Raw genomic sequence first — 25,975 nt, forward strand, 5'->3', positions numbered from 1 at the left:
CTCAGCATAAGAGAAAGGGTTTAATGAGCTTTGGTGGGCTGCAGGAATGCATGATTGCAATCTCTTTGTTTCTGCACCACCAGCAGTGCAGATATCTGGGACAAGAACTGCAGGGTTAGCTGGGGCAGAACCAGGACCCGTCCAGGCACAAGCAGCAGCCATGAGCTTCTCCAAAACCACAACAGAAAGTGCTCAAGCATGTCTGGTAAATTTGGGTAACAAGAGAAGTGCCTGAAGAGGCACTGCAGCCATTCCCTCATTCAATGCTCTCAGCTACATAACCAACAGGACACAGCTAAGTTTTTACAAGTACATTTTTATTTAAAATAAAAATTAATTATGGTGCCTTTTTAAAATAGGGTACTGCACAATCTGTATATGCAACACAGTTTTTGGTACAGAACATACTTATTGAGCAATATCCTTAAATACTAAATATACATTAATGGCTTGTTTGAGAAACATGACAACATTAAGTCTGATATTTTTTTTCTCTTTAGTCATTTAACCACTGATACAGATTTCCTATAAACAATATTCGTTTTCATCTGTACATGTGGTACACAGTCAAGAAGGCAGATCTTAGAATATTTACATTCATGCATTGATTTAAACACACTATTTTGCAGTTTAAAATAATATATTTTTGTTTGTACAGGTGCAGGGAGTATAGTAAATACATATCTACCATAGGCCTGATTCTCCATTGGTTGGCAGCATCAATGGTCATGACCTGGTTGGAGCAGGGTGCCCCCACTTTCTCCACGTGCTGTGACCATGTAGCATGCAAGACTGGACAAACAGGTCTCTGTATAGATATATATCAATATATTTATATTTTATACTTCGTAGAACTTTCCCCTTTCTTTCCATGTCTGTTTTTGCAGCATCTGTCCAAGGCAGAAATGCTTCCCTGGGCACACCACTGTGTCAGGTGTGGGACAGGATGGGCAGCAGGGCTGGGGCCTCAGCTCCACTTTCCTGTCTTGTGAGGAACGAGGAAACTCAACACTTGGCAGCTCAGGCCCTTAAGGTGCATTCCCTGCTAGTGGTGACCCATGAGAAGAGATTTGGAGCTTCTGCTCTCCCTCAGACTGAGGGCAGCAGTTTGCTGAGTTTGTCTGGTGGTGGTCAGAGCACAGCAAGTACCTTCTGTGTAGAAACTGGCCACCTTCACATCTGCTGGGAATTTGACTATTTTGTCAATGAAGCTAGGCAGGTCCTTTCTACCCCTGATATTTTAGTGGCTAAAAAGGAACTCAAAATGCTTGTAAAGCTGCATTTTGGGTTGCCAGTTCCCCAGATCCAGGATCACTGCTTAGTGAAGTGCTTATGTATCTAGTGAAGTGCTTATGTATTCCTTTCCCTTTGCATTTAATTATAGTACAGTAAGGAAACACAGAAGCCTCTCTTATATAAGCTTTGCAAGTAGTCTGTAGAGTATTAAACACAACGTTAAACCCCATCAGCAAGCCTCAGAAATCACTCCTCAGTGACATCCCCTGTCTAGCCTCCCTTTTCTGAAGAGTTGTGTCTGATTCCAGTACCCTTTTCCTAGTGCCTTTCTCAAGATCCCTTTGGTGCAATGTACCCAACTGCACCTGGGCAGGAATCTAAGGGCAAAGCTACCCCATGCAAGATCTCCCACCTCTCCTGCCATGATGCCATGTGAGGGCTGAGAGCAAAGGGTCTGGGCAGGCAGAAGAGCAGCTCGCAGCCTGTCTGCTGCTGCTTTTCTTTTGTGCATTATAAAAGCACATGAGGAAAGCTTGCTCAAGAACTATGATGGCAATTATGTGCCCAATACATTTATCAGCATGTTGCATATATTGATACCGTATATCTGTCCGCCTAGCGAATAAGCCGTGTGTATTTCTCTCAAGATGCTGCTGCAGAGCTGGTACCTACTTTTATTGTGATTATACAGATGGGTAAACTGAGGCACAGAGAGGCAAAATTACTTGCTAGTAAACAGCAGATCAGTGGCAGAGTTGGAAATAGATCCTAGCCAGCCAGCATGTGCTGTGCCTTGCAATGCCCTGCCTCTCCACTCTCCAGGAAGTTTTTAAAGTTTATGTTCTCCTGAAGAGTTTTCATGGGCCCTAGGCTGGGTTTGCTTGTGGGTTGTGTCATCATCAGGATCTTCTCTAGTGAGGACATTTTACCACTGATACCAGTGAAAATCAGACAGTTTAGTGACCATCTCTTTTTACTCTTTTTTTTTGCAAAAACAGACATATTTTGATGGACATAATGACCTACAAATCCTTTTTGTGATTTTGACCTTACAGAACATGCCTTTAAAGCTGTATTAGGAAACAAATAAAATTGACAACCTTTAGGAAAAAGTGCTAATCCTGAGCCCATATTATGCTAAACTTATCTGCATTCATACTTTATACTCTCAGATAAACATGCAACCAGTCTCAAGCTATGCCACATTTCCACATTTAGGCTGAAACAACTGGAGTAAAAAAAGAAAGGCAAACATAGGTAACTACACCAAAATAAATGTTATAGCTTAAAAATATTCTAGAAATATACTTGCAATATTTTTATTATAGTATTTAGGGGCTAAGTGCTTTAGGCAATCAACATTTGGGATACTAGACTCAAATTGTAAATTGTGTAATTTTAATCCCACTTTGGATCTAAGAATATATCACTGTGTCTTGCACAAGCACACAACATTAATGTGGCTGGGAATGATCATACTTGTGGTTACTTGCCTCCTTTCACTTTTGCAATTGCATTCACTTCCCAAGAAAGTCTAACTTTAAAAAATAATTTTATGCAGTTAAACTTCTACATAGTGATGACAGACTAAAAAGCTAAATTAATAACTACATAAATTTCTCAAGAGCAATATATAGCAGCATTTCATTTTATAATTGAAAAGGTACTTGTATTTACATACACCCTATTGTTTGATAGGTCATAGAAAACTGCAGATGGGCCTGAGCTGAGACTGCTGATTTGAACATTCCAGAGCTTTTCTTGGGAAGATCTGCAGAACACAGTCTTCCTCTACCATCACACCAAATTCTGCATCCCAGGAACAGATTAACCACAGGCCGGAATGCACTCAAAATCCAGGTCTGATTTCTGCAGTTCAGGCACATCCTTATATAAACCCAAAAGTATTGGTGTGCTGCAGTGCTGAGGGACAACACAGCTGGGGCAGCCAGGTCCCAGAGCGAGACTGCATTGGTGCCTGGGAGTTACCCACAGACACAGAGACCGAGCGGTACCAAAGTTTTATGTCCAGACAAGACGCCAGGGTATAAATTTGTCTTTGACTGCATCACTACTTTCAGCACAGAGGTAAATGGAGACATACAGGTGGAGATATGACACAAAGGAAAGTTTTCAGGAGGTAGGGAAAGACCAGCATCTCAACTAGTCTCATCACCTTTATCCTAAGGGCTGCTTACTGAGTCTGACCTGAGATCCTATGTGAAATGAATTTGGGTAGATTCAGCTTTGCTTTAAATAGTCTGCAATCCATGTCATGGAAAGTATACTGAACTGTTGCTGAACTTGGCACCACTGTCAGCCTCAGCTCAGGAGAGGCAGAGACCGAGGTAGTGTGGACACAACCAGCTACCAGACCCTCAAAAGTGGTCCTACAAGCCAGACCTGCAATGTCCTCAGCGCATCAGTTCAGGAGACTCAACACTTTGAGGGAACAACACTAACCAGTGAATGAAGAGAATTTTGAAGGGCTGCTAGTCCTTTCAACACAATCCTGCCCCAACACTCACACCAAGATGTAAACAGTATCTTTCCTGTAGGAGTTTCCCTGGGGAATCAGTGTGATGCGAACACAGAGAAACATGGAGTTTCACAAAGGAACACATCTGTACTGTGTACCACATGTACAGATGAATAAAATAAAATGTGGTGCAAAAAAAGAGGCTGATTATGAAGTCATAATGTTTAAAGCACATCTTAATAACATCTCTTTCAATAGCAATGGTAATTGCTAAAATCTTACATTTTAATTTCTTCTGCCTGAAAACTTCAGCCATGAAAACTGCATAGTCACCAGACCACAGATAAATTTCTTGGGATAAGTCACAAGTTCGGGCCAATTTTGCTTGATTGCTTAACAGAAACCTTTGTTCCCTTTGTAATAACGAAATAGTAAGAATGAAAAGAATGAAGCATCAGCGTATGAAACTGCATAGGCTGGAGAAGCACACAGGTGACACCTCTCACCATTTAGAGGGAGACACCTCCCATTTAGAGGGAGACACCTCCCTCTGACCCATCTGTGATAAACTACTGCCACTCTGACAGATCATCCTCTCCTCAAAAGATTCTACTCCAGAACCTTTTTGTGACACTCAGTTCAAACACAAAAGTAGGGGAAGAGAGGAAGAAGAAAAAGAAGAAGGAGTGGGAGGTATGGCAACATGGCTTTCATGGGATGCAGCATGCAGTGCTTATGCCTTTGTGAGGCCTTTCCTGTGGGCAGCCCAGGTGGGTGAGCTGATCCTCCCCTGGAGCAGCAGCAAGCCTGGAGAGCAGCCTGTTTTTCTCTTCTGGATCACTGATGCGTGCGCTGTTTCTGAAATTAAGTCCTTGGCCACAGAGCTCCCTTGGTTGCCTCATTTCACCCACCTTGCATACTCTGTGTGTGTGCTTTGAAAGTTTGCCACCTCCTGCGCTTGGCGGGCTCCCGGGGATTATACGACCGCATTGTTATCAACTGTTTTGTTGTTCTGGGAGGAGGTCATTGCATATTCCGACCGACTGGTTCCGTTCTCTTCTTTTCTCATTGGTTTCCTTGGGTGAGCCCACGTTTGGTGATGTACAGACAGGGAAGGGAGAGAAGAAAAACAGAGATCAACATCTTCTTTGTCAGTACAGATCGAAAGCCAGGACATGTAAGGTACATAATAATACCAAACTTCTGTCTATTTTTCCCTTTCTGAACACAGGCCAAAGCAGCAGCTAATTTTGCCAAGCATCATAGTCCACCTGCAAGGTGACATGTCTGATCCTAAGGTGTCATGATGTGCTCTTGGTGTCCCCATGCTAGTCTGTTAATGGATACAGGTGTCCCTGTTGCATGAGATGAAGGTTCCTAGAAGGAATGTCCTCCACGGCCACCTTCATCTCTGGAACACAGGCTGGGATGCTGCCTTGGGGCAGTCATGACCTTTCTCCTCAAAGTGTCATATTAGTCAAACTGGGATGATGACCAGTCATGTCCACCAAGGACCCAAGTGCCTCACTGGTCATGAGAAACCACCGTGTTCAGTCACTAGGAGTGGACTCATCTGACCAGTGCAGATATGTACACACCTGTGGTGACCACCACCAACAATCTCCACAGCCAGTGGAGAAAAACAGGTGCTTTCAAACATGATTCAGAACAGCTTAAAGTGGATACCCAAAATATGCCAGATGCTTTGTGCCCAAGGCATTTGTGTTTCCCTGCACTGTCAGTAAAGGCAGGCTAGTCTGCTAGCCCAGACAGAGGTGTCTGTGTTCTAGGCGTCTGAGCTAGAGACTGAAACATGGTGCCTGCTGTGACCTACCACACTTCCAGCAGCATTGCCTTCTTGTTTTGTTTAGTGGCCACTCCTACAATTTGCTAACACAGTCCAGGGTCACTGTTAATTGTGAGAAAATTCAGGAAATTCTTAACAAGTGCAGAAAGCTATCAATCATCTGTACATCACAGAGTAAAATCATTTATTTAGGATTTTATAGTTACTCTGAAAAGGGACACCTGAGCTTAGGTCCTATAACAGACCATGTTCCATCTTGTAACTTCCCCCCACAACTTCCCTTCTCAAAAGTAGCTTAACTTGAAGCTTTAAACATAGTAGGAGGAAAAAAGCTTTGTGCTTTCCACACAGATATTTCAGACATGCGTGTCTTGAGTTTAAAGTGTTGCTGAGGGCAAAAAGAGGACCAGATACATGTATTACAACAGTCATTCTGTGCTATTGTTCTCATCAATGTTTAACAAAACAAACAGCAATTATTACAAAATGGTTAATGATATTTAATTTCAGCAAAGTATTAATGGAAGCTTTATGGACAGTGATTACAGGTAGGTAAATTTGTTTGCTTGTAATCTCAAAGAAAATACTTTTAATTGTGATATTTTGTGCCTCTCTACCTGGTAAAAGTTAAAGCTTGTTAATATTAGTCATGATTGCAGCTATTAGAGAATGGAAATGGAAGGGGAGACAAGAGTTAAGGAGACTGAGGGGTTTGAATAACTGTTTTTCAGTGCTCAACATGCAGTGCCTGTCTGAATCTGAAACAAGGTCATGTGGGTCTTTCTTCTGTGACACTGAAAGCACACATCCACCATGCCACATCCCTGACAGGAAGAATGGAGAATCTGATGGCAGTGCTTACTTTTGTCAGGGCAGGAAAAATGGAGTGGCTGTCTAAACATCTCTGCTGCTTTCAAAAATTATTTCGTTTTTCTTTTCTCCCAGTTCCAAACCTATCAATAATTTAAAAAATTGATGACATTTTGGCCACTTTTACTTGCTGTTTTTGTGCTATTTACTCCTTCTTTCTTTGGTCTCCTATGTTTCTGCCCCTCTCCAGTTCCATTTTCTTTCCCTAACTAGACTTCTTCTTTCTTGATGTTAAAAAATGTCTTCCTCTCATTTTTATCTACATTTTTGCATTTTCTAGTAGTGATTTTAAGATGTACTGCTTCATTTGTCTTGAAATTTGGACTTTCCCCTCCTCAGGTCTCTGTGTCCCAGCACAGACCTGGGTGGATTGGAGGCTCTCCTCTGATGGTGAGATCTCTCTGCAGACCCTGCTAGACAGGTTGCCAGGGATATCACACCACTGGCACGTGCATGCAGTGGAAGAGTATTTTTTCAGAGCCTGCAAATAGGGGAAGGGAGATTTTATCAAGGTTCTGCTTCTGCCTTATCAATTGCTCAGAGTTAGTGCTAGCAAAACAGAGCACTTATTTTCCTGAGTCTCAATGAAAAGACTATTGTTAGATGCAAAAGTTCAGGCTTGGAGACTGCTCTCTTTAACTCCTTCTCTCCATTTGTTTTCAAATGCACAACAGGCAGGCATTTGGGGTCAGACTTGCCCCAGGTACATCATTTAAATCACTGGCTTGGCAGGCTGGTATGGACTTGTCACCATGATGAAATTTGCCCATGTATTTAGATAAAAAGGTAATTTTGGCTTGTTGTGATTTTTCAAGTGCCCTCTTGTGTGACAGTGTTCACAGGGGGTCTTGGATGAGGCAAGAGACGAGAATGTTGACTCTATGTTCAGAAGGCTTGATTTATTATTTTATGATACATATATATTACATTATAACTATACTAAAAAGAAATAGAAGAAAAGGTTTTCCTAGAAGCTAACTAAACTAAGAATAGAATAGAAAAGAATGATAACAAAGGTAGCTCTCTCAGACTCTGTCCGAGATACCTTCGTCTTGATTGGCCATTAATTATAAACATTCAAGATGGCCCAATCAAAAATCTACTTGTTGCATTCTACAGCAGCAGATAACCATTGTTTACATTCTTTTTCTGAGGCTTCAGCTTCTCAGAAGGGAAAATCCTAAAGAAAGGATTTTTAGTGAAAAAAGATGTCTGCGACACTCTTGCATTAGGGCATTGGCTCTCTGTGTTCCACTAGTTCTGTGCCACTAACTCTTTTTACTCCAATTTTTGTTCACTGTTGAGATCCAAGCATGCAAAGTTTCTTGCACACCAAAGAGAACCCTTTTATCCTATTTTCTGCCTAATACGCCAAATTGTGCATGATCTTCCAAAGTGTAATACTCCAAGCCCCCTTTCAGATGATAAGCTATGGACACACATTTATGCATTTCAATTCCAGGGTTGCTCTTGATTGGTTAAAGGGATGTTTCAAATTAGTGAGGAAATGAGTAGGGAACTATTCATAGCTGTGACATACTCACTTGGTGGCAGGCGAAACAGGCTTTTCACTAATAAGTGGTTTGCACTGTTTTACAGTATAATTTGCTATACATTGTTTAGCAAACAAATTGGGTCTTCATGCCAAACATCTGTCAATGAAACTCTGGCCATGCAACTCTGTACAGCTTAGCACACGCCTGAAATGGTGCCTCAGAGTCCATAATGACCTCTCCACCATGCATGCATTAACTTGTGCGAGTCCTAAAATCAAGAAAGCATCAAACAGCTGTTTAACAGTGTATTTCACACATCAAGCTAAAATTTCAGATGAGGTTCTGATCACATTATATATCTTATTTATCAAAGAATTTCATACTAGCTTGTCACATTGGCTTGTACCAATCCTCTGCAGAGTCCTGGATAAAGGTCAATAATGCACATTCAAACACAATTTTTATGTTCTACGTTTAGAAAATTTTTTAGAGGAAACATAGTTTTTGGCCCTTTATCATGTCTAGTCACAAAACTTAGTTTGTATATTTGACAAAACCTTCCTTGCCAGCTTTGGCTACTGCATCAATTTGGCATTGACCTACTGTTTATCAGGCAATTATGTGATCAAGTAGTAGGAAAGGGCTTCACCTCTCGTCCCATTTGTACACACTTCACATGTATGGCTACACAGACAAAATCAAGAAAAACCAGAGCAGACTACTCATTTAATCATGACTTTATCACACCTCATTATAGGCTTAATAAAGCTTTGGGAAGAATAAGATCACTTTGACATCGGAACAGAACTTTTCTCCAGAACTGTAAGCTGCAAGAGAGTTTAAAACTCCCAGTGCAATCCACATTTCATACACTTCCAGGTGCTTCATGCTTGAAAGGGATGAGAGTTTAGAATAAAACCTGATTTCATAAGACAGCCTGAGCATTGCAAAACTGTTTCTGCCCATTACCTCCATAGCAATGACTCTGTTGAGTGCCAGAGCATCCAGCCCAGCATCTGGGAAGGCTGGGTTCCAAGGAAATCCAATTAAGCTAGGAAGGGGTGACCTTGGGCTGGCAGCAGAGACATGACAGGATCTCAAATTCACCTCCTCCTGGGGTTCCCATACCTGACTCAGCACTGCCAGGAGACACCTGTCTCCACTTGGGGATTTGCTGCCCTGGATTATTCTCTGGGGAAATACATATACTATTTCTTCCCAAACAGCAATAGAGGGTCATTCTTCTTTTCAGGTATAGCTAGAAGATGAAAGACTGATTTTTTTGGTATGCATTGTTGGAGGGCATGGCCAGTTCTCAGAAGTTCAAAGTGAAACTTCACTCTTTGCTGACAGTGGTACAAAATCGTAAATTGTAAAAGCCAACTGGAAAAATCTCTCTATATATACATATATACATGAAAGATTGCACTGTATGGGTATCAGTATCAACTGAGAGATTTTACCAAAGGTGAAGGCTACAAGGCATCTCTGTACTGTCAGTGCACAATTGTATTTGTGCCAATGTAAGGGGTGCGTGCCCATGCCAAAAATCCCTTTGTGTTTTCAGTTCCTCTCAGGAAGGTGCCTTTAGTAGCATGTAAAGAGCTTGTCTCTCTCCTAATTGCTGTTTCATTCCTGAACAAAGTTCTCTGGGCAGCTGCATTTGGCAGCCCCATTTCTGGTGCTGGCATGTGCTGGGTTAAGTGCTAATCTCTGGGGCAAAGTGGCTGAAGGGAGAAGGCAAATCAGGGAGCTATTTCACTTGCATGTGCAGTGATCTCAAAGCTCTTCTCCATAACCATAGTTCATTAGCTATCAACACACAAAAGATAACAACTTTCAATAAAATTGGGTCTCATACAATACACCCATTTGCTTCATAGGATTGGTCTGTCTTCAGGGGACATATAAATAGAAGCACCCAGAAATATCCAAGCTGCCTATATACCAGTAGAGATCAAGCTGCAGTGGCATCTTTCTGGGTTACAATAAGTTGTCCAAGAATCAGGGTAGATATCTGTGTAGCTTATTTCCACTCAGCTTCATCTCCAGGGCTACGATGCTAGCAGTACCTGTGGCAGCTCTGCTGAGAGCTCCAGGCTAGTCTTCACTGCTTGAAGCCCAGACACGATGATGTGTGGGCTACAGTCACACTTCAAATGCATCCCTATTTAGCAGACAGGAATGGAAGAATACATTTTGTCATGTTATTCAATTACTAGACCATCACTCTGCATAATCTGAATGTTTATAAGAACATAAAGAACATGAATGGAGGCTGTTTACATCTCAGTACTGGGGGCGTTCATCAAACAACTGTTTGATTCATGCTGGCCTCAGTCATCAGAGGGGAATCACCTTCCATGAGAGCAAGTGGTGCGACAGGAGAAGTTGCTTCCTAAGACTGGTTTGTGAAGAGGACTCCTGCTAGAGGAGCTCAGTGCATTGACAATAGTTGTTTTCAGGGACACAGCCATTAAATTTGTGTGCAGCCACACACAGTCAGCCTTGCTGGCTAGCCTGGTGCTATGGCTTAGACATTTGGGGCTCATGCTGGAGGAGGACACTTCTCTGGTGAAAATCTTCAGAATCATGGAAAGAGTCACATTCTGACTTCTACCTTTCACTGTCTCAGAGAAACATGAAAAAAAAATCAGACTGGATATATTTTATTTGACAATGTGAAGACGGAAGTCAAAGAAGAAACCCTAAAGATGAAAATTCTCTAGAACCTTAGTTTTTCTCCATTAAATTAGCTAATGGCCATATGTGACCATCTATCTGTCCAGAAAACAGGCAGTACACTATTCATTACTCGTAGGAAGAGGTTACTGGCTCTACTGCCTCCCACATACAAAGCAAATGTTTTACAGTTATAATAAAAAGCAGCTCCATCTGGACAACTTTTAGCAACACGCTCACTACAGCTCAGTGTTTGTCTCCCAAAGCTTTTACCTGTATCGCCCGTATTTCCATCTCCACTCAGGTTACTTAGATAGTCCAGCATCTAAAAGACCTACGAACTGTCTTGTCCCAGTGTTTATTACTTTTTATCACAATACATGATTTTTTTTTACTTACTCTTCCAAACTAGAAAGTGTTATAGGTATCTTGGATGATATTACCTGCAGCATTTGAAAGGACTATGTCTATTGGGTTATTTTCAGTTTTAGACGTTTGATGGAGTTCTCCTTCCTCAAGCTGCTTTGCCCCTTATGAAAACAAATAAAAACTCTTGTATGAATTAGAAAAGGCCATTCTTTCCCTAGAGACCTTTGAGTACTTCAATCTTAGCCAAACTGAACCAGTGGTCAGATGATAAATAATATTTACAAGAGCAAGTAATCATACAATTTTTAACATCTTCAGACCTTTTCTGTCTGTTTTGTGTGGAGAGGGGGAGAAGATCTGTGCAAGTGCTCTATATAGTGCTAGGATGATTATGCAAAAAGAGAAAGTCTCTTTCACAGCTCTGGAATCATGTTGCAGGATAGCTTGACATAGCTCCAAGATACCAACTCCCAAGGAGAGCTTCTTCTCTTCTGACTGTTCACGTGAGTGTTTTGAAGCCTGCAATTTACAGCTAACTTGGCTCTGCCTCACAGCCAGTTTTAGCTGACCAGTTTCTGGAGTATATTTAAGGCCTGATGGCATGTGGGCGATTTCTGTTTTGGGATGGTTCACACTCAAATTCCCCTCTCTGTGCATGGATTGAGCCTTTGCTGAGTGTTTCTCTCATGGAAAAAAAATCCATACTGCTGGGCAGCCATTCAACAGCACTTAAGAGGCTCCCTGAGCTGGTGCACTCGGGCTGCAAAGCATGGGGGGCAGATCTCTTCCTGCAGAAATGCAGCTCTCTCAGCCTGCTGCAGTCACTCAGGGTATGTCTAAAGGCAGGATCTGGACTGTTCAGATTGCAAGTAATTACAGTAGATTGCTGAGCCACGTGTGAAATTTAAGAAGTGGAATCTAGTCTCCATTTATTTTCAGCAGTGCAAAGTCAGAGTAATTCCACAGACTTTGTTGGACTTGAAGAGGATTTGTTCTGATGTTACACAGGAAGAAGATCTGTCCCTGGGAGACAAAGGTGATGGATGCAATCCCATTTCCTACCAAGTCTTCAATTAAGCTAACTTCACAATTATGATCCTACATGAAACCAATCTTAAGGAAGAGAAGCAGCTTTATTATTATGATGCTGGACAATTAACTGACATAATTGATAAAAGTACTTTCAGTGACCCCTCACATAATAACCCACTCTTTGCATTCCCTCTAATGATCTTTAAAAGGTTTTATTGACTGAGGGAAATTACAGCTGACATTATCCATTGAGTGTTCTCAGTGTAGAATACACTGTCAATATGTTTTGATTATAAAAGGAGAAAAATGAATGAGACTAATGTAAAAAAATGAACTCATAATGCCAGCTTTTCATACTGGCAAAAAACTACTAAACAAAATAAAAAGTAAAAAATAAATTAAAAAATAAATTTAAAAAAAGACATTAAATGTGTGAAATGAAGGCACTTTGAACAAAGCCAAAAGATGACTGGAGGATGGTCATGGCCATGGCCATACTGGCAGTGGAGTATGCACTGGCAGTGCCCTTTGGGAATGAGCTGGGCACACTCCTGCTCCTCAAAGGCCTGCCCTGTTGCAGAGCAGTGCAGGCAGCTGAGGCACAGTCATGGAGCTCAGTTCACACTGCACCATGCTCTGCTAAGCACTGCAGGACCAGCCTGGGATGGGAAAATGTATGCTCCACCCAGAAAAATGGGATTATTTGTAACTCTACTGCATTAGGCACGATCTGCCCCCACAAAACCGAGACATACATGTTCTCACAGGTGCTGGCATGAGGGCAACAAACTTATCTGTCATTCTGTAATACATCAACTCCAGTGGAAAACCAAAGCTAGATCTCCCTCTTAATTCTTTAAAATTCTCTAGACCTTCTGGAGCAGGTTGAACAACTATTCAATGCTTGCTATCTTCAAAGTGCTTAACAAATATTAACTAGGAAAACTGGAAAAACATTACAAGGTATCCTTACAAAAACATGTCCATATTGGAAGGGAAAGTGGAGGAGGAAAAAAAGAACAGGAATTCCCTACCACGTTTGCAAAATGAATGGCTGTTGATGCCTGTGCTCTGGGTCAGGGTGGGCATCAGTACTAGAAAAATGTGGGGTTGAAATAAGGGACAGAGAGAGGAGATGAACAAGGGCTGCTCTTCCCTGCTCTCTTGCTCTCTCTCAAGGACAGTATGCCTGCCCCTCATCAGGCAAGTGACTGTAGAAACTGGCATTTCAGGCAATGGGCTTTTCCATCCCCCAAATTATGCCACTTTGTGTCCAGATATTTTGCTGAATGCAGATAACTATCTTGCCATTTAATCACTGTCAAACATAGGCAGCAACTTGAATGATGGAAGAATGAAGAATGAAGCTACTGCTGTTTCACAGAATCATTTAAATACAATCTCATGACACTATTTGAATAGTATGATAAATTTCTGTCGAAATGAACAAAAATTCTTTGCAGATCTTCTGTTACAGAAAGAAGAGTGTCTGCAACACAAATAAATGCAAAGAGCTGAGAAGAAAATTAAAACTCATAAAATTAACTGACCTTTGCAGATATCTAGATCACTTTGCACTTGAGGCAATCTGTCTCTGCCTTCAACCAGACTGAGACCACTGCTTTTTCATGCAGCTGCTTCTGGCTTTCTCTACTCACAATGAAGAGTCTTCACAGCCAGGCCCTGCTCTTTGCAGGATAAATGCAAACACAATGTCCATGGACTGCACAGGATGGTCCCAGCCTTCCCATGCTCCAGGTGTGCAATGGGACAAGTCCATGAAGAGGCAGAGAAACCAGCAAGTCCTGCTCACTTTGATGTCTATGCAAAGGTTTGGTTTTGTGCAGCTTTAGACTATTGTAACTGGGGACAATTTCTGAGGAAGAATTGAGTTCAGCCAGTCTCCAGACTGGCTTCTCAGGGCTCAGAGCAAGTGAAAGAAAGAAAGAAACTACAGTTCTAGCTGCTTGGGAGTATTAATATTTTTCATAAAGGCTTCATGCCACTGCCTCAAAAAGCAGACATCAAAGGCAGCACAATTTCTCCACGTGGGTCCTCCTTTCATGGCCTCTTTAAAGGCTGGAATGAGGAACAACCCTATTTTCCCACTCCTACCTCTCACACAGCTGGGATCAGACTCTGCATACACCTGTTCACACACATCAGAGCCCTCTGTCCACTCCATCACCTGGCATTAGCTTGGGGCATGGATGTTGTGATGCCCATCCCCACGAATGCTCTCTGACATGGCTAATTAGCCAACAGCTCTCCAAGATGGACAATCCAGCAGCATTGTTCTCCAGCCCAGCCACACCAGAGGGGATGGCCATGTGCCTGCTGATGAGGGGACTCTGGAGTGAGAGCAAGGCAGGGGTGCTGTGGACAGGGACCACCCCAGCAGATACCATCTCCTCCCACCCCAGCAGCTCTGCCCACGCTGCCCCAGTGCGTGTCTCCCATCACCGCAAGGCTCTCGAGCAGGGAGCTGAGTGCTGCTTAGCAACCCCACAGCACGAGAAATGCTGAGCACTGAGTACAGGGGTTGTGGACAAAGAAGGACAGAGGCAGCAGAAATCAGACTGTAGAGCCCCTCAAGCAGTGGCAGCACAGCTCCAAGGGGCTCAGGTGTGGCTGTGGGTGATGTGCACCCCATGAGTGTCACAGATATGCAGAGAGGGACCCTGTCTGTGCCTTTGCTCTCTGGACAATGCAGCTGTAGGCAGCAAATAGTAGAACAAGGTGAGGGGGTGTGAGATGTGATCTCCCTTCAGCTAGGACCCCCAAAACCAACCCAACTCACCAGGAGCTGCAGTTGCTGAGCCAGTGGAGAAGTCAGGCTTTACTGCTTGTACTCAAAATGCACTGCAAAACCTTTGTGGAAATAAGTGGCAATAAGGCCAGCAAGGAGGTTTCTGTTGGGATTATTTTTGTGCACAGGGAATTTCTGGGTCATAAGGAGCTGGAGTATGGATCTACACCCCCACCCTACTACCATGGGTACAATTTTCTCTCAATCATAAAAATATTGAGACTGCAGGCTGTTGCTGCTGGGTTCTTGCAGGTCCTAAGCTGAGTCCTAAACTTGGATACTCCAGATAATCAAGACAGAAAGTTTATTCAAATGTCTCTGCACAGTGTGCTGGGTATGCCACAGCCACAGCTTTGGCTTTTCACCCTCATGGTCAGCCACAAGCACCCTCACATCAGCTTACAGAAAGTATGACTGGCTAAAAAATTAAATGAATGCCTAAGAAAAAAAATATTTATTTGTCTTTAGGAAAAATGTAATAAAAACATCATGGTGAGCCTTGCACCTCTCCTGTATGTTTCAAAGCTCTAGTATTAACTTGTTTCTTCTATTTGTGTTGGGGTAAATCAGGAATGCTGCAACCAATATAATTAGACCAGCATGACCATTATATTTTGTCACAAGTGTATAAAATCCACCCGTGGCTATCAGAGTTGCATTGAGGCAGAACTCTCAACAATACTTGGCTGTAAGGGTAGACTTCTGCCCATTCAGTGTGGCACCCTCATCTGCAGTAGAAAACAGAAAAAAGTGGCAAGTTTGTTTCTGGTCACACTGAAAAATTCATTTGTCACAGGACAGACCATAATTCTCTACAGATTTCTGTTGGCAGCTTTGTCAATATATCACAAATTAGGAGTAAACAAGTGCAAAATGATCCATAAGAGACTTTTCTGTGAAACAACTGGACCACTTGTTTTATGCTAAAGACGTAAGCCTCTTGGAGGCTTTCAGTGTTCCTGGCTATGAGAAACAGTGGAGTATTTTATCCATTTATGACCACAAACTTTCTCCCTAGCAGAATTTGTGAGTTTGTGTACCTTAGAAGAGACAGAGCAATCCTGCCCTACAACACTTACAAAAACATGTAGTACTTATAAAAATGTTAGACTGACAGCACTGGAGAGCAGATCCTTCTGCTTTTCTGACCAACACATTCTGCACAGACAGGAGCAAAACAAACTGCTCTGCACAGCAGTGCCCATGTGGGCACTGCTGTAAAAGGCTCTTTTATCCACTTCACTCATCAGCCCTTGAACTGTCAAAAGAGCTTAACAAGTAGCTGCAATACTTTTGATATTCTATTAAAAAATATTAAAAAATTACACCAATCCTTTTCCATCTTGATATACCCAAAAAACATCGGGCAGCACCCACTACCAGTCCCCTGTCCAAAATCCCCACTGATGCCACTGAATCAGCAGAATAAATACAGCAGAGTTCTGGCATCTCCACTGGGCTTTGGTCAAGCTGTAAAGCTCTTCAACAGCTTGTCTCATAAATACTACCCTCAAAAGTTGCACAACCAACATCCAGACTTCAATACTGCTTGGAAGAACAATTGATTTTCCTTGTATTAGCACTCAGTTTTCATCAAGCAGTGATTTTACAAACTCATTTCTTGATGATTGAGAAATGGGGTCTCCTGCAGAAAGATTGGTTGCTCAGAGTACTTAAATTGTCTTTAGTAGATTATCTGCAGCCTTATTCCAAGGATGGGAGTCAATTCACCACGGGGAGATGATTAGACATAGAGGGAAAGCAACACATGGGGATGTTGGGCTTTGGTTAGAGGTGATAGAGGACCTGGACAGTGGTGTCCAGTGGTTGATACTAATCCTGTTGCTGATAAACACCAACATTCAGACAGTGGACCCAGGCCACAATGCAAAGATCTTTTCCTTACTTTTCCAAAATATTAAAGTCTGCCTTTTTCTCAGCTGCCCTCAGTAACATTCCTGGGGCCTTTCTATGATTCTTAGGGATGACTTCTTAAGGATTGATCCCTTTTGCAGAGCTGATCTGGTCTGGCACCAATGAATTGCATCAAAGGCACAGAGATCTGCCCCACAAACCTTCTTCTTCCCTTTGGGCATCTCCCACTCAAACAGCAGTTCTAAATCTATCCTTTCCACCAACTATCTCACTCTATCTTCTAAGCAATTACTGTCTTTCCCTTCATCTGCAAGGAATTAAGGCACCATTTCAGTACAAACTCCTCTAATGTGTCAGGGAGAATAGGAGAGATTAACAATTTAAATTCACCTTGACCTGTCTGTCATCAGTCATGCTGTGAATTGCTCTTCAAAGCAATTAAGTACATTTAGGATTCTGTCTTCTTTGCTCAGGCTAAATAGCACTGTTTTGTTGCAATTAGTACTGACTTTGGACTAGACCATGCTTAGTCTCAGTGGCTCATAGGAGATTACCATGTAGAGGACTACACAATTCTTTCTCTTTAGGGGAGTGAGTGGTACAAAACTGGCTGGGGAAAAAGTGCAGGGCTATGACCCTTTTTAGTGGGACATAAATCCCTGCATCATGGGGCACCCTCACCACAGTCCCCACTACCGGTTCTTGGCCTCCTTAGAAAGTCTCAGTGTCTTCCTCTTGCAAGTATCTTGATAAACAAAGCCAAATTTCAGAACCTTGCTCCTGCTTCTGAAACTCTGCAGTATACAGAGGCCATAAATCATACACAAATGATAAGCACCCTAAAAATACCTGAGCAATGAATTTTAAGACAGTTTAAATATGACCTGTCAATTTTATTTCAGTACAATGTTTTCTTCCATTTAATTATTATTTGAAGGTGAACTCAGCACCTCCTTAAGGAAGTGCCTATGTAGGCATTTATGGTACCTTTTTCTCAGACTATGAGAAACATATAAAAGTGGCTTCACAAAGTTAGAACAGTGAATAAAAGGTATATCATGTAAAGCTTGGCTATCATCAGCCCACTTTCCCTGCTGATCTAGCAGGAGGGCTCTTTGGCAGCAAACCCTGCAGTACATCTGAGAACAGATGGATCCATCCTACCTGAAATCCAGCAGAACCAAGGAGCCACATCACCAGGCACAGTGACCTGCTCATGGGTCATCTCAGACTACAGGGATGTTCCAGAGATACTGAGAATATATTTTTCACATGTTTGAAAGCCATCTGAAACACTCCCTGACAGGTTGAATAGGTGCCACATCACTTGTCATAAAGACCAGGATGCTCAGCTTTGCTTTTCCCTTCGAGGTTTGACAGATGGCTCTGTTATCTTAATTTTATACAGGGAGCCAGGGATTTATTTTTCCCTTTTATGTAAATATCTTACTCCCCTCACAGACACTGACACACCAGTGAGCTGCAGAAATAGGATTACACACTGCATGTCCCACTCTCCCCCATCTCACTTGCTTATTTACCAAACAACTCTTGTTAATCCTCTTTACTGTGTTTACTTCCCTCTTCCCTCCAGTCTTAGTGTCTTACTATTATTCAGGTACTTGAAGATGTTAAAAAAAGCTTAAGAGACAGTCACCTCCAGAGATGATTAAAATGAACTGAATTCCACTGATTGTTTTTGAATCTGCATTGATTTACACCAGAGGAAGTTTTGTTAGAGCTGCTGGCATTCATGGTGCACATTCCTGAACCCCAAAATCTCATAGAACTGAAATAATCTGGTTTTCTCCACCCTGTGTTAGTTTATGGATTGTCTTTAGACCTCCTGCCTTTACTTCTTGATTACAGTCTTTTGGGGAAAAAGTGAGAATGGCAGGTTTTCACAGACAAAGACATAGTAAAGAATTACTTGGAAGCATTCTAGATTTTGAAGCGGTTATTCATCTGCTCTTTCTATGTGTCACAGAAATCACTGGTTGTGAGATCACTTTTTTAATCCATGAAATGTATGGAAAAGTCCCACTGCTTACAGTGAGGCTGAGCCCCAGCCAGTGATTAGGCTGTCCTAGAAGTCTACAAACGTCACAGGTGGTGTTAACTGACTATTGCTAATTTTTTTTCTGATGTGCTATGGAGAAAATTCTTAAAAGAATATCTAAATGTTTTTAAAAAGGGGAAATACCCCTCTAACACCAAGACCATAGAAAATAGCTATTTCTCCACTGCCAAACTGAGGGTGCTTTCATCATGTAACCATGCTGCAGCCCCACATAATATCATGTGTGGTCTCCTCTGGTGCTAGTTCTATGCAGCAGCACACATCTGTACCTGGTGTGCCAGTCATGTTGTGTCCAATGCTGCAGTCACCAGCCACACAGAGAGGAAATTTAGAAGTTGCTTGAAGCACCTTTGAACTATCAATTCATATGTATCTTCCCAAAGTTCAACCCATCTGAGTATTAAAGTTGATGGATGCAACTTGGTGAAAGTTCCCTCATGGACCAGAGAGGTCAAATCCATTCACTGGGATGGATTTCAGCATTTCTTAGGGCCATTTCATATGGAAGAACCTGAGTATTTCCAGGGTGGATGCAGAAATGGAGGTAGAAGTGTATTTGCTTATTTCTGGTAGTTATTATATACAGAGAAGCACCAATCCACTAGGCTGCATTTTATTACAAATCACTTTAGTGCCTAAAGTTGGTGATACACTGAAGTTTTAGCTTTTATGAGGGAAAACAGACTACCCCAGCAGACACAGTTTATATATAGATTGAATAAAAACACAGTTGAGTTATGATACCTCGAGGTCACTACCTCTCTTCCTGCTACAGAAAAGCAGACATAAGAGAGTTTGACTGGGTCTGGCCCTTTGAAACCAGTAAATGAGATTTCAACTTAAGCACAATAGGATTTTTCTTTTTTCTTTTTACTCCAAATTTGATTCTTACGAAAGTGAGGGATTAATACTACAAAGCCAGACTCAATGCAAATAAATCCCTGCCTTCACTTTGCTACTAAAGCCTTTAACCCTTGTCACACCCTACAACCAGAGGACTGCTGTAACTTCACTCCTCAGCATCTCTTCAGTGGAGGGAGGAGACAGATCTGTCAGAGGTGCTGCAGTGACAGAGGTCCCAGTTGCAGGAGATGGGCAGAGGAGAGCTGGGGATGAGGGGGTGAGGAAGGACAGGGCAGAGCATGGTTATGGAGCCCAAAGCTGGGAACACACTGGAGGAACTCTTGGCTTTTGCCTTACCCAGATTAATCCCCTTACTCTTTCTCTAGTCACTTCTACCTTCCAGCAAAAAACAGAGGGAGTATTTCTCACATTAGCTAGAGCCAATTCAGCTCAATGATATGTAATAATACTGTGTTGAAGCCAGAGATGCTTTTCTTGTGAAGCGTCTGATCTTATATCCCAGCATTTATTGACAGATATCTGTTACAGTGGATCAAGAAATCTGAACTACTGGGGAATGCTGCCAGGCCCTTCAGGGCATTCTTTTAGCAGAACTGTCTTAGCAAGGACTCATTGATGAAAAGAAATGCTCTAGTTACCCTGTAAAATTATAATTAATACGATTTTCTTTCATAGCTGTCCATTCCACATCTGAGCAGTTTTCAGCTTAGCATTTGTCAGCAGTGTGAATGTCAAAAATAAGAAGATCTAAGAGGAATTTTCACTCTTCTCTGAGCCTAATGCCTGTTCAAGCAGCTGACTTATAGGTTGATATTCATACTGTTGACAAATAATGGGTGTCTTCATCAAGTATTGGTATTATTTTGCACTGAAACAAAGCGTGAGACTGCATGTGAATTCCCCAAACCTTTGCAAGGCAGCTCTAAATTTGTCTCTTTTAATTTAATTTCTGTTCCTCCCATCTATTGCTCCTATCTACCAGCATCACAGCAGATTTGAAAAGCAATTCCTCGTGAGGCACAAGTTGCCCTGGAGAGTTTCTGCTCTCATACAGATACTTTGCAGCTTGACACAAATCATTCACAATTTAGCAGTGGGTGTAAATTGACAAATACAAATGAGTAGCAATGGTAAACCAGAAACTACAAGTGTGAGACTTTGCACTGTGTTACCAATTCAATTGGATGCCAATCTGAGTCCTCCAAAGCTAATTTTTTGAAGTGCAGTTGCTAGAGTGAAAGCTTTCCAGCTCCCCCAAAATAATAAACATTCATTTTAGCTAAACTAGAATAGCAAAAATACTTATGCAAATTTAATAAGATCTAAAATAGAGACTTTCTCTTCTTGCTGGAATTCTCCCTTTTTGATGCTCTTTCAAATCCTGCATAAATTTTTCAACAACCACAAAACACATCCAATGCTCCACCATTGTGATAACCCCACCGAGGCTCAACAAAATCTTGCAATCATGTTGCATGCACATAATATTTTTCATGAAAAGTAATTTTACTTATTTTCCTTTTTGCCTCACTCCAAAATATTATCACTCAGAAATCATGAAGTTGAAAAAAACTGTCATTTAATCCAAGCTGAGATTCAGATGTCACTGCAGTGTCTCATGAGAGCTATGGATGGGAATCCTGCATTCTCTACTGCAGGCTGGGTCACCTGGATGTACCAATAGCTCCCAGCCAAGACCCTCACAGTATAAAACAGTGACACCACAAACACTCACTCAGCTGTGGGGTGTTGTCAGAGCCATACTAAATACAATAGAGGAGAAATGAACCTTCATCCATCTGGCCTACAATTCCCACAAATTACTTTCTCTTCTAAATCAACCCTTTGGGCTTGCATTTGGAATCTTAAAATGGAAATGTTAAAGTTTTGACCTTTTCCACCAGAAATATAAATTTCTATTTTATTTTATTTATTTAAGAGGAAATAGAAATTTTTATTTTATTTATTTATTTTAATTTTTATTTATTTTATTTAAGAAAAAATTATTTTCACTCATATTTTTCTGTGTAACTGAAGTCAATACTTCCTACCTACTTGAGGCCTAGGCAAGTGCAGCTATTGCAAAGACAGTGGGCTGAAATGGCCACTACACAGTGTTGTACATAGGCATCACAGAGGCTTTTACATTAGACAGAGAGATTTTGAATTTCATCTGTAGGTTATAATTTTGAAGTAAGAATATATTAGAAGTACAGTCTCCAAATGAAAAACTACACATATTACCATGGACTTTGAGCTATAAGAGTTTGCAATAATTTGAAATGCTAAAATTAATAATGGGCCTGGGCAAAGAATCTCACATCCCACATGTAAATTTTGAACATTACCACAAGTACTGTTCAAATACAAGTAGTACAGTGTTTCCTACCTCTACTCTTGCCCAAGCCAAAGCTCTCCACATTCACCAGCATTCTGCAGCAATTTGTCTTTGGGCAAGTTCTTATTAATCTGAACAATGTAGCTCTGTCCTGTTTCTAGTTTTTCTCTTCCTTATGCCCACGAGTGCATTGAACTACACCCTTTACACATGCAGGATGTGGTACATGAAATGACTTTCCAATGAAAACACACACTGGCTACAGGATGCATTTGGCCTTTTGGATGCCTTTAAACTAAACAAGATATCATGAGACAAGTCTTGGGCCTTTAAACTAGACAAGATATCATGAGACAAGCCTTGGGTCAGCCTCTGTGGGGCTGCATTGCCCTAAGCACAGTAAAAGCTTCTGGAGCCTTACCTTTTTATGGCTTTGTAGCAAATGATGACAACTACAAAGAGGAACACTAGTGTGGCGCAGCATACTGCAATGATAATAACCAGGCCTGGCCACCAGGTCTCTTCAGTGGGACAAAAGGTAGACTTGGGAGCTGTAAAAAGAGAGAGGAAAAATGCATTAATTCTCCCAAATCAACAGGGTATTATCAAATATGCTTCAGTCACTCAAGCAGTAGCACTACACCAGGACCACAGATACATGCAAAGATGTTATTTCACATTTAGGACCCATTTCTTTCTTTTCCCCAAGCAATCAATTTCTCTTATTGGTACTAAATATTTATTGTCTCAGTCCCCAGATGACCAAGTTCTCTGTGTCAGTGTTATCTAAACCTGGTACTCAGCACAAAGGAGAAAGGCTCAGCTCTGCTACCTGAGGGAAACATCTTCCTCTGCACTCGCCATCTCCAGCTGCATCAGATTTAATTTTAGAGAGGGATATTATGCTGATAACAGCATGTCTTCAAACCCCATTAGGGGAGGTTAGTTGGGAGCCAAAGCAGTGCCTACCAATCTGTATTGTAGCTAATATTACTGTAACCTTGGAGTGAGGAAGGGGGATTTGTTTTAAAAGAATATGAGTTCTATTGCATTTACTAATTGCTTTCAGAGTATTATAGTTGACAATCTTATTTTGCTTTACACTACCTTTGAATTCTAAGCCAAGTTGTCAAGATATGTTAACATTAAGAAAAGTTAACTTGTGGAAATATAAGCTATTATTATTATTATTATTATTATTATTATTATTATTATTATTATTATTATTATTATTATTATTATTATTATTATATTTTTCTTATTACATTTAGGGCTAGTATTATCTATTTAAGTATCGCTCAACACAAGAAATATTTTGTATCTGGTGACATTTAGTTAAAATATTTTCCTTCAGGGCTATGTTCCTTTTCCCATGCTTTCAGGGGACACATTTCCTGAAGGATGGTGAGTCATAGCCAATGCCTAGAGCAGTATCAGTGTATTGCAGAGGGAGGAGAGAGCCTTAGTACAGCCTCTGCAACCACATAAATTCCATGAGAATTTTGGTCACCTTAAGTGACATTTAATAATGAATCAGTTGATGGGACTGCCTTTATCTATATTCTCAAGTAAGTAGGTGAGAGAATGAAATATAGCAAAAGGCTCTTTTATGAGTCTCATTGTTTAACTTGATATTCTAAATGTCCAGTACATATCACAAATTGCTGCACAAGTTAAAATATGTCATCACTCCAGTATCATTTATTGTGGTCTGACATCTCCTCTATCTCCTGTGCTTGATTAGGAAAAGATACACATACCCTTAGATTATCACTCAATAGATTAAATAATAAATGACACAATTCCTGAGAAAACTTCTTTTTTCCAATTGCAAGATGTATAGAGGAGTTGGCAACATTGACCCCAAGGAATCTACAGCAGCACCTTAGGAAAAGACTAGGTAAAGAACTATAAGAAGCAATTAAGGTAATAAACCCAACAGCTGGACAGCTAGTGGTTCCCAGCTTCCCCTCTGACAATGCTCACTTCTAGAGTGCCCCAGCAACTGAATTTCTGCTTTATTACTGTCAGTTGAGGAAGTCTGCTTTCAGTGGGTGATGGAACTATTTACTGTGTTTTGATAAAGCTAATGATTTTAATATTCTCTGGGAGTTTTCAATGTTACATTCCAGAACAGAATGCATTTCAAAGATGACAAAATGTTTGCATGAAGGAGCAGGCAGTGTCAAGGTCAACTCTACCCTTCTGGTGCTGTCCTGAAAAACACAAAAGGGAGCAGTGAAGTGAAAGGAAAAACATTGATCAGCAGGTGCCATGTAAAATTTGATGAGAGCACAGAAGATGGGAGAAGTGGGGCTATCCTTCTGCAGCCCTTGTTCTTCTTCAAAGACAGGATCAACCAAACTAGTCAGAAAGCAGAACAGTGGTGAGCCTGGGCTGCTCTCAGCACAATAAATGACACTGACAAATGGCAGAGGCAGGATATAAAGCCAGGCTTGTCACATGTCTGTACACCATGTAGTCCTTGATGGTCTGTCACAGTATTTTTCCACGGAGAATAAACAGATATATGTGGAATTGAATAGTAAACATTACTCCTAGATGCAGTCATTAATGACAGAAAAATAAGAATTGCTAATGTGGAAGTGATGCCTAATCCACCACCTGGCTCAGTTCATTCCCCCACTGGTCCAGACTGGGCACTCAAAAAGAAGCACAAGAAATCCTGCTGGAAGCTACCAAGCTGTTTCCTAGTGACTCGTGGTTTCATTCAAATTAAAAAATTACTTTATCTTTCTACTTCTTATTAATGCAGTGCTAATCTTGTCTTCCTTTGAAATGTCCACTCCTTTTTCAATAAGCTCACAGTTACATGTGCTTTTCTGTCTTTCTCAGTATGTGTTCACATAGCCCTCATACCCTGGCATTTCTATGTCCTTAATGCATTTCTCCTCACAATTATCATCTGAGGAAGAACTGCATTTAATCCCCTTATGATGGTGGGAAGGCTGAGCCTGGATGACTCCTCTGTGTGCAGCAAGAAATGTCAGCTGAGAGGGAAACTCCCAAAAGAACCAGCAAGATGCCTGGGAAGAACCACATCTTCAGAGAGACACTCCTAGTGAGTCCCACACTGAGCTCTGGATGCTGGGGAGGCATTGATGTCCCAGCTCCCTGGGGCTGGGGCTCACAGCTTTCCCTGGGGCTGGGGTGGCTCTCCATCTCCTGCTTGACCCCCAGATCTCAGCTTATCACCTGCACCTGGGGAGAAGGGCTGAGTCCACAGGTGCCAATGGGCTCCCAGTGATGAGAAATTACCCTGTGTGAGGGCACCTGCAGCACCCCGTGCACCTTGCATGGAGTAGCAGCGCATTTCACTGGCACTCCCTGAAAGAGCACACATGTGGGTCCCAAACACTCCTCAGGGGGATACTGGCATCACCACAAAACACACTGAGCAGAGGATGAGCACACATGTGGGTCCCAAACACTCCTCAGGGGGATACTGGCATCACCACAAAACACACTGAGCAGAGGATGAGCACACATGTGGGTCCCAAACACTCCTCAGGGGGATACTGGCATCACCACAAAACACACTGAGCAGAGGATGTCCCACACTACCTCTAACAATATCAGTGTCCACTTGTTTCATCGTCCTCACCTTTGATGAAGTGCAGGAGATTCTGCAGATTGCACCAATTCTCCTGCTTGCCTCCTTGTTTGTACCACCCCTTTCAAACACATTATAAAACCCCAAAAATGGCATTTTTCAGAGCCAAATTGTGCCCTTTCCCTTGAGTAAAGAAAGAAGCCACAGACTGCTGTCCCTCACAGAGGTGTACCTGGGGAGTGGAGGACACCCCTGGGTGCCAGAAGTCCCTTTGTCATCCCTCTGGGCTACTGAGAGCTGAGGGCTGGCCAGCCTGGCCACAGAGGGTGCTCTGTGATGCTGGGGTTATGGCACTATAAAGCTACACACAGTACAGTGTGGCACACATAAATTGAGTTAAAAGCCAGAGAACCGATATGTCTCAAAACCTAACTATAAATGGAAAGTCACTGCAGGAAGAATGT

The 25,975-nt window shown here is 41.8% G+C and overlaps 1 protein-coding gene across 2 annotated transcripts in view; it reads right to left on the reverse strand.

Annotated features, from left to right (window-relative positions):
* Nucleotides 1–296: 296 nt before the first annotated feature.
* The window catches only part of PRIMA1 (proline rich membrane anchor 1), a 50,535-nt gene continuing 24,856 nt past the window's right edge, over nucleotides 297–25,975 (reverse strand). The window contains exons 3-4 of one of the 2 annotated variants that reach the window (XM_066552630.1): nucleotides 22,359–22,488; nucleotides 297–4,791 (exon numbers count right to left, since the gene is read on the reverse strand). In XM_066552630.1, the coding sequence (XP_066408727.1) occupies nucleotides 4,692–4,791; nucleotides 22,359–22,488 (230 nt within the window). In that variant the 3' untranslated portion in view covers nucleotides 297–4,691. Of the gene's footprint in view, nucleotides 4,792–8,102; nucleotides 8,157–22,358; nucleotides 22,489–25,975 lie in introns of those variants that run through there. The other variant, XM_066552631.1, reaches the window with a different exon arrangement.

Source organism: Molothrus aeneus, chromosome 6 (genome assembly GCF_037042795.1).
Source record: "Molothrus aeneus isolate 106 chromosome 6, BPBGC_Maene_1.0, whole genome shotgun sequence".
NCBI lineage: Eukaryota > Metazoa > Chordata > Aves > Passeriformes > Icteridae > Molothrus > Molothrus aeneus.